General features: G+C 33.6%; 1 protein-coding gene across 2 annotated transcripts in view; it reads left to right on the forward strand.

Annotated features, from left to right (window-relative positions):
- LOC139775077 (neuroglobin) overlaps nucleotides 1-20,759 on the forward strand; it is a 47,001-nt gene that overhangs the window by 6,180 nt on the left and 20,062 nt on the right. For both annotated transcript variants that reach the window (XM_071710840.1, XM_071710916.1), the window contains one exon: nucleotides 20,528-20,759. In XM_071710840.1, the coding sequence (XP_071566941.1) occupies nucleotides 20,528-20,759 (232 nt within the window). The remainder of the gene's footprint in view (nucleotides 1-20,527) is intronic.

The raw sequence follows: 20,759 nt of genomic DNA on the forward strand, positions 1-20,759 counted from the left end.
ATGCAAGTTCTGCAATAAACATTTAACTAAAAGATTTGTAATCGAACTTTACATTAACATAATTCTGAAAAAGGGCTTTATTCCAGATATAATTTCTTAACGGTAAAAATAAGACTTATAATTATTGAAATGTGTTTATTCTTTTTTATTTATTTTATTACATGTCGATCACGTAGGTTGCTCGCACGGTTACTATAAAACTTTCCATAAGTATGAAATGTGATAGGAATGACATTATGGGTTGTGATTCTCTGGATTAACAAATCCTTTGACCTGATTAAGGTGGTTACCTTGATAAATGATACCCCAATATCATTGAAATTGATTAAACCAATACTCAGACTGATTAATGTTTTGCTGAAATCGAACAGGTTAAAGTGTATTAATGTATAAAACATTGACTTATATTATTTATATCATTTATGTTACAAGATTAATAGCAAATATTATATTTGATACCTTAATGCTAGAGGGTAAAAAGATACTCAAGAACAAACTAAAAAAGAAAAACCGTTTACCTTGCTTTTTAGACAAGAATATTTATTTATTTATTCTTTTATCTGCAATATACATATGTTTGCGTTAACATCTACAAGAGTTGCTCACTCTTCACGTAATCTTATAAACAATTTATTTAAGTAAAGTTATGACGAAGATTACATGCAATATATGAAACTTGATAGATAACTTCATAGAAACGTATTTTATAGGTACATGCCAAGCAAATTTATTTAGTTTCATAAAGAAATACAACGTAATATCTAATCCAAGATTAGTTTATTACTCTACTTTATAAATACAACGTAAAATTCTTATAAAAACTATTTAGATAATTATTTAGTGCAATTTAATACATGTTTTATGTATTTGAAACATTTCATCTGTAGATTTTGTGATTTTTTCTTCTTAATAATTTGATTGAACGTCGCATCTCTTTAAACTTTCGTAATTTTTTATACTAAATATTTTGTAATTGAGCAAAATTAGTTTTATTTAGTTAACTTAGAACGGGATATAGTATCTTATTTTTTTTTATTTGAAAAGGATAAGTACAACCTATAAAAATCTCCACCAAAAAGATAAAAGCCAAAGTTATATTCCGGATAAATATATCAGACTGACCGATCGGACAGGTAATGGCCTTTTACTACTTGGGAGTCATGACAAGCAGCGATAGAAATATAGTGCAAGAAGTCCGAGAGCAAACATATAGGGCAGCAGCGGTATCTGATTGCTATGGGACGTGATATGGAGAAATAGATACATGAGGGCTGAGAATAAAATACGGGTTTATAAAGCGTGCGTTCGAGCCATAGCAACATATGCGACTAAAACGAGAGCAGAGACAACAAGAATAAAATCAATGCTCAGAAGAACAAAGATGAGAACATTACGTTTAAATTAGGCATTAGCTTACGAGATCGCGTAGCAAATTTATTCATAAGGGAATAATCCGGAGTCCAGGATGTAGTGTGATAGGTTCGAGAAAAACGGCAACAGTGGAGAGACTATGTCGATAGAATGAGTGACAGGATAGCTAAATGGGCTAAAACGAAAACACCCCACAAACTATTAGATTAGACGTTGGAGAGAGAGCCGGACTTCCAAGAAAAGTAGACTGATTGATGAACTGATGTTGAAGAATAGAACAAAAAGTTTTGTAATAGCACAAAGTTCTGTAATAAGAGAGGAAGGAGAAAAGAATAAGATAGGAATCGTTATATAAAAGAATGAATGATTTTGCACTCTCTCGCTTTCTCGTTCGGGTTGTGATCGGGAGGGTAATCCTCTTACAGATTCCAACAATTATACAATCGAAATTCGTGCGATAGAAGCCATGGCACAAGTGTCGTAGATTATTGTAGTTGGAGTTTCAACAATAAGCGATGTTTCCGTTACGGAGCATAACATTCTTGCGATTTCGTCGAAGATCAGTTTTGTCTCCCGAGGGTGTCCCTTTAATATCCAAAGGGGATACCCTTGAATTTAATGTGGTATCCCGCTGAATTTCGTAAAAAAGTGATGGCACATACATTTTCCGGAGTTGGGGTACAGCATGTTTCGCCCGCGTCACGCGCCATTACATGATTAACTGAGTGTTTAGGCTCTTCAAGGCCGTCATCAACGTCAGACGCAACCCTGAGAGGGTAGATGTACCCGTCGATCCTTACACCCCTTTCACGCCCGTTTTCACTGACGTTCCTTTGCACAGAGGAAGCCTATCGATGGATCGTAAACCGGGTGTCGTCCGTGTCATCGCTCGTGCATCGAACTGAGGGATAATCTTCTTTCTGGAGACTGTATTTTGATCGTTACAAAGCTGTGATGCGCGGATTGAACGCGAATGCACAACTCTATGGACCGTATAATTGAGGTCATTTAACCCTTAATATGATTTTTTATTTTTTTTTCCTACCACGCTGTTGTGACAATAACGATAGAAACTAGAATTGCACTTGCAGTTTTTTAGAATGAGATTATTACATCATTTATAATCTTTTATTATAGAAGAGAGAAGCAAAAATATGCAGCATATAAGCAAAATTATTCTTTCCTGATAATAAACGGAAAATAACTTATTTTGATTTGTAATAAACATTTGTTAACCAGTTAACAAATATACATTCTTTAAGCTTAGACTTAATTCAATTTTTTACAACAAGGAAATATGCAATCATTGTTAAAAATTTAGAATCAACAAAAAATTAAATAAAGTACTATTTCTTATTTATTACGATTGAAAGTTTACTTTAATTTCATTACATTCACATAATGGAGAAAAAAACGCCATATTACATTTTAAAAGAAAATGATTCGCCATCTTCAACGAATAAGAAAGCTAAATTAGTTGTCATAAATGTTGCAAATGACCCAGAATTAAGAAGCTTCTATAAATAACTGACCCAATACAATATAGATAAATTCTTCTTCTGAAATGCTTCGAAATGAGATCATTTCGATGGGAAACAAATTTAGTTGCGCTGCGAAAATCTTCACGAAGGACGCTCAATTCAAGCCTGCGAGAACTCATCGACATAATTAATTCGCCAAGTACTGACATAAGAAATCGGCGCTCATGCCTGTTATTTCCGTCAGAATTTGAAACGAGCCTCAAAAGTATAGTCGACGAGTCGGCGTTATGATGAGGGTTGTCTAAAATATTGCAGAGGTTTCTTCGTAGAAGTATCATTACACCGCCGCGAAAAAGCGCGGAGAAAGCGACTTTTTCTCTCTCGATCGCGAGTCCAGCGAGCTACAGTAATACCACAATTTGGCGCGATCCTATTCCAATCCGCTCGTTTCATTCCATTTGCTCGGTACACGAAAGACTGCGTTCTTCCGCTGACTTGCGAAGGGAATCGGAAATGCCGATCGTATCGTCACAGAGAATTGCCGGTAAACGCTTTTTAACTCGCAGTTTGGGATTCTCCCCGCTTGCAGCGAACACCGAGGTTTAATCAAATCGGATTGGCATCCCCTCGAGCGGACGGTATTTTCGGAATCCCCTAAATTTTCGAACGATTCCATTGCGCAATATTTTTAATCTTTCAATAATTTTAAGAATGTGTAGGCGAGGTAAAAAAATGCATCGAAAAATTGAATGTTTTATGTAATATCGGTAACACTCTTTCTGTCTCCCTAATACACATTGATTGATCTTATTAAACAAATTCAATCTCCTACTGATTATATCCTGAACTCTAATAGTTTCAATACTCCAAACGCACTATTGCATTTTAATTGCTCATTATAAAAACAAGCATTCGCACATAAATCCTTTCTTTATCATCCCATTAAGCTACAGACTCTAACAGCTTCAAAAAAGAACATCCTGTATTCCTCGTTACACAGTACGCCGATTACTGCAGTAGTATCGACAAAGCGAATCCTCAGGAGTCCCCGATAAGCGCTATTCTATAATGGGCTGCAGTAATCGGGATTCCAGAAGGTCTCTCTCGCTTTTAATTGAGGCATACGGCCGGCGGGTCAGCTGAAAGCGACGTTTACCTTCCACGGGCACAATCGGGCATCGATCGAATGATACGCCGTAAACGAGATTACGTGATCCTGCTCGAGAATGCCGTGCGTGGACCCTTGTCGGATTAAAGTTCTTCAAATCAAAGATTCGGCCTCGTCGACGGCCGGGGCCGTGCGAACCCGATCGTGCCCGTTTCCATTCCAGCGATATTGGATTGACAGCGAGTAAGTTGAACAATCGGTGAGCCTAGCCCAGGCTGTCCGCTCCTATCGCCCCTCTCGTACTCTTTTTTTTTTCATCAGACGAAATGACACTTGACCCCATCGTGACTTTCCCTCCGCCACGTGTATTCGTTCGGTCTTTATCGAAATAACGGATGTTATCATAGGAAACGGAATAGGCTATAATTTGGGGTTACGACATGAAGTTCAAGTTAATTAAAACTATCACTCTGTTTGATATTACATTATCTGAAAGTGGTAATTAGAAGGTGTGTACGTCTTTATTTTTATCGACTTATTACATTACTTCGGATAGTCTATTTATTTTCAATACTTTTTTTCGTAAAAATATATCTGAAAAGGAGTCACTGATAAGGAGTAAAAAAGATAAACAGAAAAAATATAACTGAAGACTGCGACTGTATCGGAGTACATAATGCGCGTTATGCGTTGAAAACGTTGTGCTATTACAATTAAAATAGGCGCGGAAACACGTTCGAGGTATCAAACTTTCTGCGATAATTATTATTATAACTTGTAAACTAGAATTCACGCTTGACCGATTCGTTTTGTTAAACTGACACGCACACCTACTTACAGAATGTCGATATCGCGACATGTACTTTGTTCGACGACTTTTGTTATCCGACAAGCTCTGGAAAATCGCGATACAAAGGAAGGTCTGCCGTACTATGGTGGATGTTTGTGACAGCGGTATGATCTAGGATAGTATCAGTTAATAGCGAGGGATCTCAAGGAGAATAAAAAAAGAAGGGAGGGTAAAGAAGAACGAGCTTCATATATTCCTTAATGAAACGCTCGATTTTTTAATCTTTAAAAAGAATTTAAAAAGATGGAAGCCAGAAGATAGATATAGCTCAGTAGCCGACAACACAGTCAAAATAAATCCTTAGGCCTATTCGTTTTAGCTGGACTTCTTGCACGGTTCACTTTCCTCTTTTTCTTATGACGTTGGAGAGAAAAAGAGAAAAGATGATCTGTGCAAGAAGTTGAGCTAAAACTGTTACAGGCCTATTATCCCACTCGGCTTATTAAACAAACATAAGCTTGTACGCAAACACAATCCCTATTATGTTGTTGCATTTAATCCTCGCGACTACGACTAATGAATCTCTGGACAAACGCAGTGATAAAGACAAATTTACACATGTCCTCTGTTCGTTGTCACTATTCATCTTGGTAAATTGTTAGTAGTTTAGTACATGTTATTTTACAATTATATATAACAGTATAATTGCATTTTTTTAATAGAATACATAGCACTTTTTTATATAATTTATATATAATATAAAAATGTGCTAAAAATTAATAAATAAAAGGTATAATTGAGGATTAATAAAAAGTATAAAATATTTTTTAAGCAATAATAGAATCAATATTAACTTTGATTTTTTCATATAAGATTAATTAAATATCTCCGATTAATTTCATTAACGATTCAACAATTTTAAACCAATTCGAATTTATCAATCAATATCCCGAACTTGTCTCAAATTGAATAAGAAAATAATTCAACTTTATTCGTATTTTATCTACTGTTATTCACATATTTCTATCATGCTGGAAATTCCGCTAAACTATTTTCTAAAATAGTTTCCTCCAATCGTAGAATCGACGAGGAAACATACGCAGGTAACTCACGAACGTGATTAAATATTTAGAGACGCTACAGCAATTTCCTATATCTATTCTATATAAAAGCGCAGATGTGCAAAACGCGGTTCTCGTCTCGCTTCACTGCGATAGGAAATTGCCCATAAATTAGTTGTAAAGAGCTTTTTTGCGAAAAATTTTCTAAATATCAAATATATTATATAGGTATATGCGCTGACGCTGAATTATTAAATGTGACTTTGCGAGCATATTTTTAAACATTAATCGCAGACACATTTTACAGACTACGCCATGCATACTTGACTTCTCTTATACGTACCGCGTTTTTTATCCGTATTCGTTACAGTTCAAAAGAAATATTTATAATCCTCAGAGATGTGTGATGTAGTGGGCGAGTTTCAAAACGTAATAACACTTATACTCTTTTCCACCAATCTGCATATAAAAAATCCGATGTCTATATAGTAATAAGTAAATAGGTCTCAAATTAGATATTTAATTAGATATTGAATGGCGATGTTAAATAAAATTATATTTTTGCTAATTTTCTTTTACTTTCTCTATTTTTCTTTTAAATAAATATATATTTTTATTACGCATTTCACACACACACACACACACACACACGCACACACAATTACATACACATTTCTTTATATATATATATATTTTTTTTTAAAGCTGCAAGTTTTCTATATTAAATTTTTATTATTGCTACTGTTTCAAAATTTTTTTCAGAGAGAACAATCAAGTGTTTACAAATTTTCACAAATTATTATTGCAAATAAGCAACGCAATTAAAGCAAAATAAAAATGTTAAAGTCCAGTATACTCCGGTGCTCCAGTTTCCAATTGAAACGCTAAATGATCCGTTAAAAGTCAGAACGATATATCGGAACGATTCAACGAGCTCCATATTACGTTCATATTTTCAGTGAATTACAGATAAATAACCGGCCATTCGTACTTTCTTCCTTTACTCATCGTTCGATAGAGCCCATCCATCCTCCTTTCTTTGTCTCGCCATTTCCGTTATCCTTCGGAAAACAAGAGATTTCCTAGTATCGGCGCACTCCATGTAATTCTGATACGTAGTACATACAAAGGACGAATCTCACGAAGAGAGTCGCTATAAAATTTATTCCATCAATTTCCAAATAGAACCTTGTTCTGTTTGTGAAGCCTATACTATAATCTTCTTTTTTTTATTATTGTTGCATATTCCATTTACGTGCATTCCGAAATATTGTCAAGAAAATGAATTTATAATAATATTGAATTTATAATAATATTAATAACTTATAGCAGAATATGCATAATGTTAAAAGCATCAAGAATGATAACTTATTTATAAACGTTGATAGAACTTTATTTCTTATCGAAAGTTGAAAGAAATCGTGCAAATTTCAGAATGACATCGTCGCGATGTTTTCTCTCATCGTACGCGATTAATGTCTTTTCTTTATCGATTAATGACTCATTGTCAGTTTTGTCTTCGCGTTTCTGTCGCGAAAACAGAAAATCTCCGGATCTATCCACGGAAGAACGTCTGACAGATTCTGCGCCAATCGCGCGTGCTAAAACATCAGGAGACTTTTATTATTATTGACCAATGAGAAGAGAAAGACTGTCACACAAAGGGAGTCCGAGTGCGTCTGACAGGCGATGAGTGAGGAACAATGGAACGGGATCAATGTTCCGGTTGCTTAAAATAGGAATAATGCAAAAACGTTCGAGGCTGCCTAGAACGGCACGATATTCCGGTAAGATGGAAAAAATAACTGAAATTTAGAGAATAATTATAAAAATGCTTTCTCAATGTAATTACATTAAACAAGACAAGCGTCTTTGTTTAATAATTTTTGCAGGAGCACTAAAGCTACATAAGATTTCTTAACTAAATCGCATTAAAATTTATTTAAAAACGCAAAAACAATTAAATATAACTAAGATATAATCATGATGACTGAAGCTAAATCTTATCTAATAATTTTGTTGCTCTACGTTAATATTCTTCTTATGTAAGAAATGATAAAACGATAACAAGAATGCGCGATGAATTTCGCGTTGGTCTGATACCTCAATTCAATCAACTCACGGTGTATACCGCAAACACACTATTTCTTTCGCGTTCGTCAGTAGTAGGTATCTTCCGTGCTTCGTCTATTTGCTCGTGCGCAAATGACGGGATTCGCGATATTGGAGCACGCTGAGCACACGCGACAAGAGAACATATAGGACGAGCTCCCGTAGAGATGATATTTTAACGTGGAAACGATGACAGTGGTTTCCTCTTTTCGGGCGGAAGATAAACCGGTTCGTTGAAAGAAAAAGAGTTATTATCTTTGAATATTTGAATCAATCTCTTCCTTTGGTTTCAATTCTGTGATTAAATCTACTACCGTAACACTGACTGAATCAGACAAACGTAATTCTCTTCGAATTGCTTGTTTCCTTTATTAATCTCATTTCTCTCTGGTTTTAAATTTTCAGTTCTTTTCATGAGAATTATTTCATTTTCGCGTACAATCTCATTCTATATTGTAAATTATCTTAATTTGATCATAGCATTTCTTGAATGTCTCTTTAACTTAGGTTTTTTCATGTTTATTCGTGGATTATTTGACCCTATTTTATTTCCACGAAATTACAATAATTGAAATATAAAAAATACATGAAAAAATATTTTTACATAAAACATATTCTTTTATACAAAGAACTTATGTGAAACAATCAAGTGCAAATTCGTTTGATAAATTACTCAAAAGTGTCAATATATTTTATTCATCTAAGCACACCACTTTGCATACATATAGCTATCGATAGAAGGACTTGAGGTTAATAATATCGTGTACTTGGAAACTATGTCTATATATTTTCGTTCCGTGAATTATTCGATTATTTAATGCACGGGGGGGGGGGGTTTAAATCTTCAAGCCAATATAAATCTGATAAAAAACGTATTAATAATAAAAACAAATAAGGCACTTGATGACATTCAACAAAAATTCGCGAAAATAAACGTTTTATGACCATTCTGTTCAAATTAAAAAGCGAACGAGCATTGATCAAGTTTCGTTGTTTGAAGCAGTTTAACATGACGTCGCTATTCTGTGAAATTTCAACAATTTTTCCAACAATTTCAATAATCTTTTACAATTTTGCACATACCATTGGAACCAATCTGGAAATTTGATTTAACAGAATTATAACATTTCGCAGAAACGTCACAGTATTTGGAATTTAGTTTAACACACAGATTAAATTCCGGAGTTATCTATTTGGAATTTCGAAACAAAGGACAATAAATATTTACTTGATATTTATCTGCGCTGTATTTATTGAAATTCCAATGAATGAAATTTATTGTGACAAAATTTTATTCTGTGCCTTTTTCTTTTCTCGTATATTAAAAAAATAATTAGTAAACTACGCAGGCTCGTTGGAGCTCTATTTTAAAAGCACGCGCGAGCTCTTTCTACCATTTCTACCGTCTGGCCAACGCGCAATACATTTCCTGATATTGGCGTTTTCACAATATACGAAGCACGAACGTGAGACTGCAGAGTTAGCCAACGGTTACACCGAAATGGTACAACGTGAAAATAGTGTCAGATTTTCCTTTATTCAAAAAGATGAACTAGTCTGACATGTCGGAAATTTCCTCAATCCATGCCATGCAGGTAGAATAAAATCCAAAAGAATTACGTTTAATAAAAAAAATTCGCGATTACAAATATCATAACTTACACTAGTATTTGAACAGAATTGTGCTCTAACACTATTTAATCTTTAAAAAATGCATAAATAATAATTTTAAAAAATATTTTAATATCTTTTGTTACTTGTTCACATTCAAAGAAAGAATTTTAGATTAATTTCAATTCGAGGACAAATTATACCGAGCTTATCCCAGTAAATAATGTCGCATTAAGTTCATGTTGAAAGTATAATTCGAATTGAAATTATATCCAGACAAATAAAGTTCTCGCCATTGAGATATGTAAGCCTTTAATTCCAGGACAGCGCGGACGATTCAAATTTAATTTCACTGAAATCAGCCGCACGCTCGCTTTTACATAATCAATATAAATTCCAATCTGCTTAATATCTCGGTTCAATATTGCTGAAACCGGCAAGTATAATCATACCGGATATAACGTTGCGTTATCGACACGCAATCGCAATAAATAACTTTATATTCATGACAATTTAATATTCGCCACATATGAGGATGTAATTCTTATTTCTATCAAATTTTTCTAATTACTTCGATGATACATCGATATAATTAATAACACTTGATACCCCGCATTGTTTTTATCCAGAACAACAGAAATGTTGCAGAAACGTTAACTGACATCAAATAACATCGTTCAAATAAATTCTAATTCCACAGTGTGCTTATTTATTTGCTCTATAACAATATGTCAAATAAGAATGTTTAATTAATGAATTTATCGATGATGCGTTATAAATTTGAAAAATTTTGTGACATTTGTAAATCTACATATTAGATTTTTTATTTTAGAATTTTGCAAGAGATAAATTTTAATTCAAAATGTTTTGCAATTAAAATTGTGATTACGAATAACATTCTTTTTACTCATTTAATTTTGTTTAAACATTAATTTATGTTAACTGTCTGTCAACATTTATCAATAACCGAAGATCCATTCTGCAATTTCGCAATCTGTAATAAAAGATACTCTGATGTCTGTCTGCATTAGCTTCTGAATCCATACTACGGCATGGTGATACATCTAAAATCATGTAATTTGATATTCAAAGGGAATCACTGATTATCAGATCTACAATGTCGGTACATTTCTCTCTGAAGAGAAAGCAGACTTTATCCATCAAACATAATTATGGGAACTAACAATCGAATTAACATCATCTACTTTCGTCTCACGAAAAACAAAGTTATAAAAAAGTAAAGAGAAATTAAATACTAAGATATAACATTTTATGTATTAAAATCACATAAATATTAAAAAATTATTAATTTGTAATACTATTAATAATCATATAAAATAATAATTGATAATAAATAATATATTGTACTTATATAAAATTCACAATTGCTAAATAGGACATTTATTTTATATTCTCGCGAGTTTTTAATGAATTTATATAAATATTTGCGAAATATAGAATGAAGAAATTAGCAATAATAAGAGGTTTTATTTCGACTCAATTGGCTATATACAGTTGAACAAAAACGTTACGACGCGTCGCGACGTTTTGATCCTTGGTTCGGATCCTTATCAAGCAATCTACAAAGCAATTTGGTGAAGAAATTAGGCTTCATCTACACTTCACTTTTCACAATAGGCTAAACGTATACATATATATTCAAGAGAAGAGTGATAAGAGAGAGAGAGAGAGAATTGAGATATTAAGACAGCTATTCCTCGCATTTCATAGAGACATAACGTGATGCGTATGTAGAACTGACGATCTTCCAATCTTGAATTGCCCGTACAGATTGAGTGCCGCAGTTCAATAAAGCCGAGATGTGACAGTGATTGCCCTCGGATAAGATTAATCTGGGAATTCCATTCTACCTCAATGTTGGTGAATCTGCCACGCTGCTATATGCATTCCACGCGAATGTGCGCGTGCCTCCCGCGTAATTTGCATCTAAGATCTAAGATATAGATGCGCGGAATGGAAGCTGCGTATCTCGTAAAATAAGAGGGTAATAATAATAGTAATGAAAACTCGTATTGGCATCATCATAAATATCTCTCACTTACTCTTTAAAAGTAAGCGTAATCAGTTTTTAGATCCAATTCTTCTATATCTATCGGTTTCGTCATCTCTCTTCTTCTTCGGCATGCTATCGGATACTTGTTGCGTGTGCAAAAATTATTTATCTAAATTACGTTTTGCGATATTCCGTATCTTAGAAGTTTGAATGGAGAAGTATTCGAGTAATTCGCTCTAATACTAAAAAAAAACCATTAAATTAAATATAGAAACTTTTTGTCTTCTATAATACCCATCTTTTCTATTCTTTAAGAAGAGAAAGTCTAACATCTTTTTTCTGAACAGCTTCTTTCTTTAAAGTTTAAAATGAGATTCTATATAAAACATTAAAACATTTTATTGTGTTGCGTTTTCACCCAACTCTGTATAGAATGGCTACATATTACTTTTTCTCAAGCCAAGTATGTATATGTCGCGCTTCCTACACATTCCTGCGCATACATGTAATACATATATGCGCGCCCATCGATTCCCGTCGGGCATCCAGCTTTAAGGTAACTTAATTAAGCTTGGTCTAGCTATACATGACATCCTCAACAGCTACGAGAGAGAGAAAGAGGCGAGAGGGGGAATGAGAGAGAGAGAGAGAGAGAGAGAAAGCGGAACCAGAGTAGAGGCCTTTGGTCCAGCGGCAGCCTCGGAAATCAATAAACGACTACAAGCGTATAATATCGACGCGACGCGTTGATCGCTTTTTTTTAAGTAGCAAATTTTTGCTTCAAATGCATTCATCGATATCTCGTCCCGCTCGCTCGTATATAGCCGTCATTTTCCGCGCTGAATAAAATACTTAAATGAAGCGACATATAACTGGCTGTGCGTTCAGTGAAAATAAAAGTTTCTGCATTAACGCCCGGTTGTCCATAATAATTTTTATTTACGCGAACACATTTTGTTATCGATCAATATCCAGTTTCCAAAAAGGCGTATAATGTCAAATTAAATTCGTTGTCGCAGAGATCGCGCGTATTTTGGCAGTTCTCTATATAATGTTGAGAGAATTAAAGGAGGAAGTAATGAAGGATGTCACGTAATTTTAGTTTATTTGTTCTCGAACAATTGGAGAAATTCATAATACTCTTATCTCGAATTTGTGTCTATTATGTGTATAAACAGGAATAAGTGATTACATTTTGTAAGCAACAAATAATATATAAATTTTTCGCTCCAAGATTGCTCGACCTTGATTAAGCACTATACAATTTTGATAAATTAGCAAAGCTCTTATACTTCCTCTTCTTTGGGGATTAAATAGATTAAATTGATTCTAGATAAATTGAGCGATACTGAGGAAACCCTGGATATAAACCGATTATAGACTCGCCCCTTACGTGAAAACATCAGGAATGATTGATTAATTTTTAATATATTTACATTATATTTGAAACAAATATAATATAAGATACATTCTATCTATTAGACAATATTATAACTTTTAGTACCATGTCCCCCTAGTATAAGTAAATAATTTAATGACGCAAGTGATTACATATTAAGCACTTTCTGTATTTTACTTAAACATTAACAAAATAATGTTGGGGCTTTTACCTTATCGCAGGAAATATCTGTCTTCGACAGTGTATAGAGTATGTGAAAAGTAGTGCAATGTAGTGATTTTATTAAAAAAGATATAGTAATGTAAATAAAAAATTGTAAGATATGAAAAGGATAGAAGCGGTTCAGTGCATGCAACGGAATTTTTTATCAAGTACACATGTCTGCAATTCGGAATAAAGTAGCTAGAACAATCATTTAAAATAATGAGAACAAAAATTGTTGAACTTTCAATTATCTTCATCTAAACTCATGTCTGAAAAACAATTAATGCAGGTAAACTCGCGATCGGACGTGCGCATACATTTGTCATGAGCCATACGGCTGCATGACAAGCATCGTTTGTTACTGGGAGCCGACGAAACGGCGTGGTGTTGACTTTGCCCCGGACGTCGTTTTTCACTTTTGTCACTTTAAAAACATGAAAATTTTGAAAATATGCAAAAACGATTATCGGATTCATATAGAGCATCAAATTTCCCATCAAAATCACTTACCGGTAGATTCGCAAGAGTAAAGCTCGATGAAAGAGTAGACATTTTCGAGAGATCAGAAAAATTACTTTTCACTATCAAAAACGCTTATGTCGCGTTAAAAATTACACTATAACTCAGAATGTTACCAAATTCCGTTGATAATACTGGCACATAAAGACGCATTTTTATCAAGTACACATGTCTGCAATTTTTTAGAGGAGTCAAACACCATGTAATCCCAAATAAATGATGACATAATTTTTGCAGTATCCTACAAAATTTCTGTAATATCTTCTCATAATAAAGCTTAGAGGAAAATTTCAGGTAACTCTTGTAAAAACATCTCGGCAGTTTTTTAATTGCGTGCTAATTATAATTGCCTTAAAAATAATACGAAGAGAATACACATAAAAAGATGTTCGTTAAACATTAAAATTTATTTGCTACAGTAGTATTTAAGTTCTCGCAGCGTTCGTTAAAATAAAGCTAGCGCACAAGTTCTTAAAAATGTATTATTTTCTGTAAAATATCCATGAATTAAATAACAGCTTCGAGTGATTAAGTGAAGCATATTTTATGTTTTACCTATAAATTGACATCTATAAATACTGATTATACAATAATATGAAAAAGAAATTAACATTTTTTTATGGAAAAATATTTTTATGAATGTTGGAAATATCAATTGACTAAAATATTTCTATGTGAAACAGAAAACAATTATATGTGATATAGGGTATTAAAAATACCCTCACTTAGCCACTGAAGAGTTAATAAAGCAACTACACGCGCTGAATTCAAAAGTAACTTTGATGCTCATGTAAAAATAAACGGCTTCCGCAAGTAAAGGTAGCTTTATGTTTTAGCGTTATACATATAACATGCATAAAAAGTCATATCGCAGAAAAATGTCGTTGCTTTCTGTAGTTAAGTGTCACGCAACAAGATAATAATAACACAATGCGCAGGTAGACCGCTCTTAAATATTTATACACGGGCCATCATCACGCTACCAAGTTAAGAATAATTTTTTTCCTGAATGCATAACGCGAATTAATTCAAACGCAAAAATGTAGTATAACTGAAGTATATTTGACATTCTTTGCATTGAACATCCGCTTTGATATTTATGGCTCTTTATTTACATACTGTTATTATAATAAGTCTTAATACGATCAATCCTTTTATATGAAGAGTTGAAGAAAATTTCCATGAATATAAAATGAATAATTCTTAGTTTATCTCATCTAGGTTTAATAATATTTATCACAGCAAATAGAAAGATAACGATATACTGAAATGATTCATTGTTTGATTTAAAAAAATTCTTCCGATATAGAGGATTAAAAGCGAAATCTTTCTCTTTTAATAAAATGCATTTTTTAATCCGATTTACATACTACAATCTGAATATTATTATAAAGCTGGTAAATATGTTAACATATAAATGATGGGGTTTGAATTATGCATGCCGGCGGGATGCGTATTCGGTTCGTCCCTATTGTGGCGGAGCGGAGGATCCTTTGGAAAAAGAGAAGGTTAGGCACGTTTCACCGATTCTTTTGGGGGTGGTCGTCAGAGAAACTGGAACACGTAGCACTCTTAAAGAGAATGGATCATATCCGCCGTGTTGGCAACGGCTAAGTGACAGGTTGCGCATATTAATAGCTTTGCGATGAGTGAAATCGCTGGAGGAAAAAATGATTTCTTTATGACATATCATGCCCCCTAAACGAAATTCACATTTACAAACACTTTTAACAAATAATTAAGCTTGCTCTATATACATTTTTCTTTCTCCCTCGCTTACTATTATTCCACAGTTAATTACGTGTGTGCACAACGTTAAGGGAAAAATATGCAAAAAGAATATATCTGAATTTTTTATTTAAAAAAAAAATGTGGCAAGCTGAAACAGAAATTGTTGTGCAGTGAGTTACAATGAATTTACTGTTGTCAGTCACTAAAAGAAAAAATGTTGCTTTCGCCATATATGAAGCGCTATGCATGCAAATACATAAATCAAAAAATATAACAGCACGAAGACAAGCATGTTACTGAAGTTTCAATTTGTTTATCGAAGACTTTTATGACAGGTTGCACAAAATGGCATATCGCTTTTGCTTTAAATTAGTATTTGAATAATTACTCCAAAAATTTTATAGTTTTATTTTTATCACGTGCCAAGAAATATATATTAATTAAATAAAAAATACAATACCTATATAATTTTTACAAGCATTTTATAAGTAATGCATTACAAGAAAAAGTGAAAAGAGCGAAGCTACAGATATATTTTATTTTGCGAAATTGAAAGCTCGACATTTTATTATTTATTGATAACATAAATGAAATATTAAATTCACCAATCATTTATAAAATATTTTACCCAATCATTCATTACTGATGATCAAATAATTTCAATAAGTGTGTAATTAAACGATTTTATAAATGTGTATGAGCAAAATATAAGTACATTTGTCAATTACTTTTGTCGGATCAGAGGATTTAATAAATAAATATTTATCTTTCAATAAGATAACACGATACACGTTTTAATAATTAAAACCGTTAATATTATATTTGTTTGATGCATCTGATGTTGATCACCACTAATAATGCGTTCCAGTATCCGCAAAGTGACATCTCGCTAAACCGAAAATATGTTTTATTTTTCTTGATATCAAGAGTAGCGGTAGTAATAAATAATAAATATTAATTTATTAACAATATTATTTGGAACAATTAGAATCAGTAATCATTCATCCAACATTTTATACTCGATTTTATGTCACTCGATTTGATATATTAGACTAATTAGACAGATCCAATATAATCACGTGCAACATATAATTTAACGATAAAATACGAAATTACGATCGCGCGTTGCGATTTAAATAAACCCATATTAATATAAGCATCGTCTATTAATACTACCAAACACCTTGCATTTCGTAATCTGTGCTCTTTCTCAAAGAGTTTATTATGTTGGGTGCAATTAGCTTATATACTTATTATATTATAATGATTTTAAAGCCCGGTTTTTCTTAGCATAATTAGAAAACGGTTGAACGCGTTGTTGCTCGCAGCATGGATTTTACCTTAATGGAAATACAAGGCATTTAATTCATCGCGCTCTGCTCGAACGCGTTAATATCCGGATGCGTTCGGTACGTCCTTTGGAGAGGTTTCCACTTAAGTCAAATTAATTTACTATATTTGAACCTCGGCGAAAATCGATCGGAGTTACACGTCGGTATCTGAAATTTCTTCTATCTTATCTCGCATGCCCATCTGTTTCTTCGGTATTAAAAACAAAGTATAACACTTTATTATTTGTCATATTTGTCGATTCTTCGTTTATTAAATTTAAAGAAAATTACTAATTTTTAATTTAATAATTTAAAAAATTATTAATTTAATAATTAAAAAAAATAAAGAAATGTTTATAATCGAACGTCATTGTAGGAATCGAAACGGCTGCAACGAGACATCGGCATCAATGTTCGATGCAATGTTGATAATTACTCGTCGCCGTATCGATCATTAGATGCTTTTTTTATCGGATTATGAGAGCAGCGCGATGGAAAAGCTACTAACGTCGCGCGCGCGCCGAATCGACAGCAGTATCGTTGTTTCTCGTCGCTTTTAAGCATCTTTCACGGGGAGAGAATATATGGATTTCCGATACGAAACTTTTCAATCCGTTCCCAGACGATAAGAACCCGCCGAACTTACCGAGCGGATACCGTTATACCGTTTATTGCCCGTCGGGGAGTTACATTTAAAAATATTATATCCGTACCCGGTCAATACTTGCGCCCGTCAGCCGTCGAGGCCCCCTTCAGTCACGTCGATTCCATTTGCATCGCGGTAACTTACATGCAAATCTGCGTTTACGCGCTCTTTAACCCTCGTCTTCGGCTTGAAATTGCGTATCGTTTAAAGCGCGAGCAGTCCGCTTTTTCACTGAAGTTCAAGGATATCGCGGTAGATTGCAGAATTTTTTTAATCCAAAATCGGAGATGACAAAAGAAATTCAATTCATATCGATCGAATTTCGATCGAGATTTACTAGTTGGTCCTTATTGCTTAAATGTATATAGATATTCTAACACGTCATAAACTGACGGCACGGTAAAACATCAGTCATGCATACGCCTCTGGGCTTTCTATATTTAATCGTAATTAATCAATCTACAGAGATTTATGAAGCATGTGCGCGAAGCATGGGCAGATAACGAACCGCGATAAGAGACAGACTCGATTGCATATATTGCAGATGATTCAACTATCATATGTGCACAATTATTATATGGCATATGTCGTACAGCTTTATCGAGAGAGAGAAAGACATATTAATAATTTTTCAAATATGTGTGAAAATGAAGAAATTTCTCACCTGCGACTTTTAGTAATTTATAAGTAAAATTATATTAATATTATATATAAATAAAAAGATTGAAAATTTTAGCAGGCAATATATATTTTAATAATAATTATATATTAGAGAAAATTAATATTGCAATAATAATTGCGATTATTGCGATGTAAAAATGAAATGTTTGTAAGTGAAAACTAAATGTTATACCGTTTCAAGGATACAACTTTTGCAAGAATTTTTCTTCGTGGCATATCTAATTAATTATCGTGCACACAGATGAAATATACTTAACGCCTAAATTAAAGTAAATAAAAAATGAAATTGTATATCTCTTCGGACCGACGTCCCTCATTTAAATTTGCTCCCGGCGCGCCGAGGCGAAGATGTATTATTTACTTATACGTTCGTGAACGATCTTCTTGGAGGGTATTTCATATATACTTGAATTTACGGAGTTTTCAAAATTGTGTTGACCTCGTGCTCTCGTTTCTGCTTCTTCACGGACATTTATTCGCCGAGATAAAATAAAATTCGGCGCCGTAACCGACAGTGTAAAACGAGCATGCCGTGGAAAAATCACGGTGGACAGATACCACGCGAAATGTCATTTTCCTCGAGGAAAGATAATTTACATGGACGCAAAAAAGAAATACGCGCGTGGAATAATCTTGACGCGATATCGGATAATTTGAATATCGATGATCTCGTGATTTCTTTCTGATGCGACGATTTTTTTCCCTCGAGGTAACATCAAGTTCCTGGAATACACCGATTAATTTTGCATATTCTTTGAATAAAAGCTAAAAATGCTGCGGATCACTCCTTGCGCATCTTCTTATTTGTACCATATATATTTAGACAATACAATTTTATTAATTATGTTCTGCGATTTTTACGCGCACAGGAAAAATTTATCAAGTACAGAGATAGCATGTATAATAATACAGAGAGATAATATGTAAGCAGATACGCGCGCGCGCGCGTTACATTACCATGGAGAGAAAATTTCATTATTTTATTATATTCCCTGTTGTTTGTAAAATATAAAGCGTAAAAACGGAAAAAACATTATATTTTGCAGACTAAAAAGAAAATGCGTGGTGGTGCTTCATGCTTCGTGCGTTAGACTACGGCATGCACTTATTAACTGTCGGAACCATCAAAGATAAAATAACGTGGTTTATATTTTCTCCCTTGCGCGTACATTTTTTCCCAGATAGACAAGCGCGAGATTGGAATGCCTCGTTGTACAAAGAGGTATTTCATGAATGGCCGAGAGCAACCTGCCATCCGCGAAACGAAAACATTTTTGTCGAGCTGCTATAACGAGGCCCACGTTGTACTCGTTACGTCAACGAGTACAAAATTCGAAGAGAAAAAGTTAATCAAATTTTTGTGCAGCTCGAAAGAGTTGTGCACGGGAAAGAGAAAGAGAGACCTGTGCGCCCGAAGATTGCAACGATAAATTCCCATTGACTCGCACTGCTATATGCACTCGTTAACAGTTTAATACCTTGACATATTCTGTCGAATAACGCTAAAATTATTACGAGCTTCTTTTCAACGCTAAATAAAAGCAATGGTTATATTTTTATCTATTTGCATTAAGTGTCATATGAAAGAGAGGAAAACAAATGTTCCAAAGAAATCAGATAGATGCGAACGAGTTACGATTGTAACAAATGGCGCGCGCGCATCTTTTCTTAGAGATCGATTCCTCTCCTGGTATATGCTGGTGTTAGATAACGTGGAGTTTAGAATTCAAGGTACGTCACCCGGTTTGTCCCTCCGGTCGTCCTTCGATCAATGAAAAATAAAAGATATCGTGAAAAGGCATCGCGGAATATTAGACATTCAAAAGGAATTGGGGGTTAAATTTTTATACGCAGATTTTGTGTGTGTGAATCTCGGGACTCACCAAATACATTTGGAAAGTATCGGGAAAGATTTATCTCCGACCATCAGAGAATTAAGTTTAAAATTTACAGTTCTTGTAGAACGGAGGAAGTTAATTTTTAATAAAAACGCTCAACGTTTTTTTAATTACTTGTTAGTTTCGCTTCTTTGATTCAACTTTATATTTTTTGAATTTTTAATCGAAAGTTCCTTGCTTCTCAAACTTATTTCTATAAAAACTTAGCTATCTTTGGCGACTACGTATTTTAAATCATAAATTATAATTCACTAAATGATTTTTTAAACACACTTGATTTGAATTTCTACTCCAACATACGTTTGTGATCTTATGCATATATAATAAATAATTTTTTTATGTAATTATCAGTTTAATTAATGACAAGGAAATATATTTATAATATTCTCTTCTATCTTCTATGTAAGATACAATTTTGTAAGTATCTTACATATAAAGAATAAAATATATTAAATTTTCGGATATTTATATGACACTTAATTTCGAATTTTATCGATACAAGCAATTATTGGTACTATTAGTATCTCGGCAATCTCCTCTCTAACGACACTGTACACCGTATGCTTTTAGGTTATTTGAAGAGAACGCGGAATTGCTAAATATGTTCACGAAGTTTCGGGAACTAAAGACAAAGGAGCAGCAGTCTACGAGCATGGAACTGGCCGAGCACGCGAAAACGGTCATGTCTACCCTCGACGAAGGTATCAAGAGCCTGGACGACATGGATGCGTTCCTGACGTACCTTCACGAAGTCGGGGCCTCTCACACGAAGATCCCCGGCTTCAACCGGCAATATTTCTGG

Source organism: Temnothorax nylanderi, unplaced genomic scaffold (assembly GCF_030848795.1).
Source record: "Temnothorax nylanderi isolate EJ_2023f unplaced genomic scaffold, tnyl_v1.0 TNYL_tig0001_pilon, whole genome shotgun sequence".
NCBI classification, from domain to species: domain Eukaryota; kingdom Metazoa; phylum Arthropoda; class Insecta; order Hymenoptera; family Formicidae; genus Temnothorax; species Temnothorax nylanderi.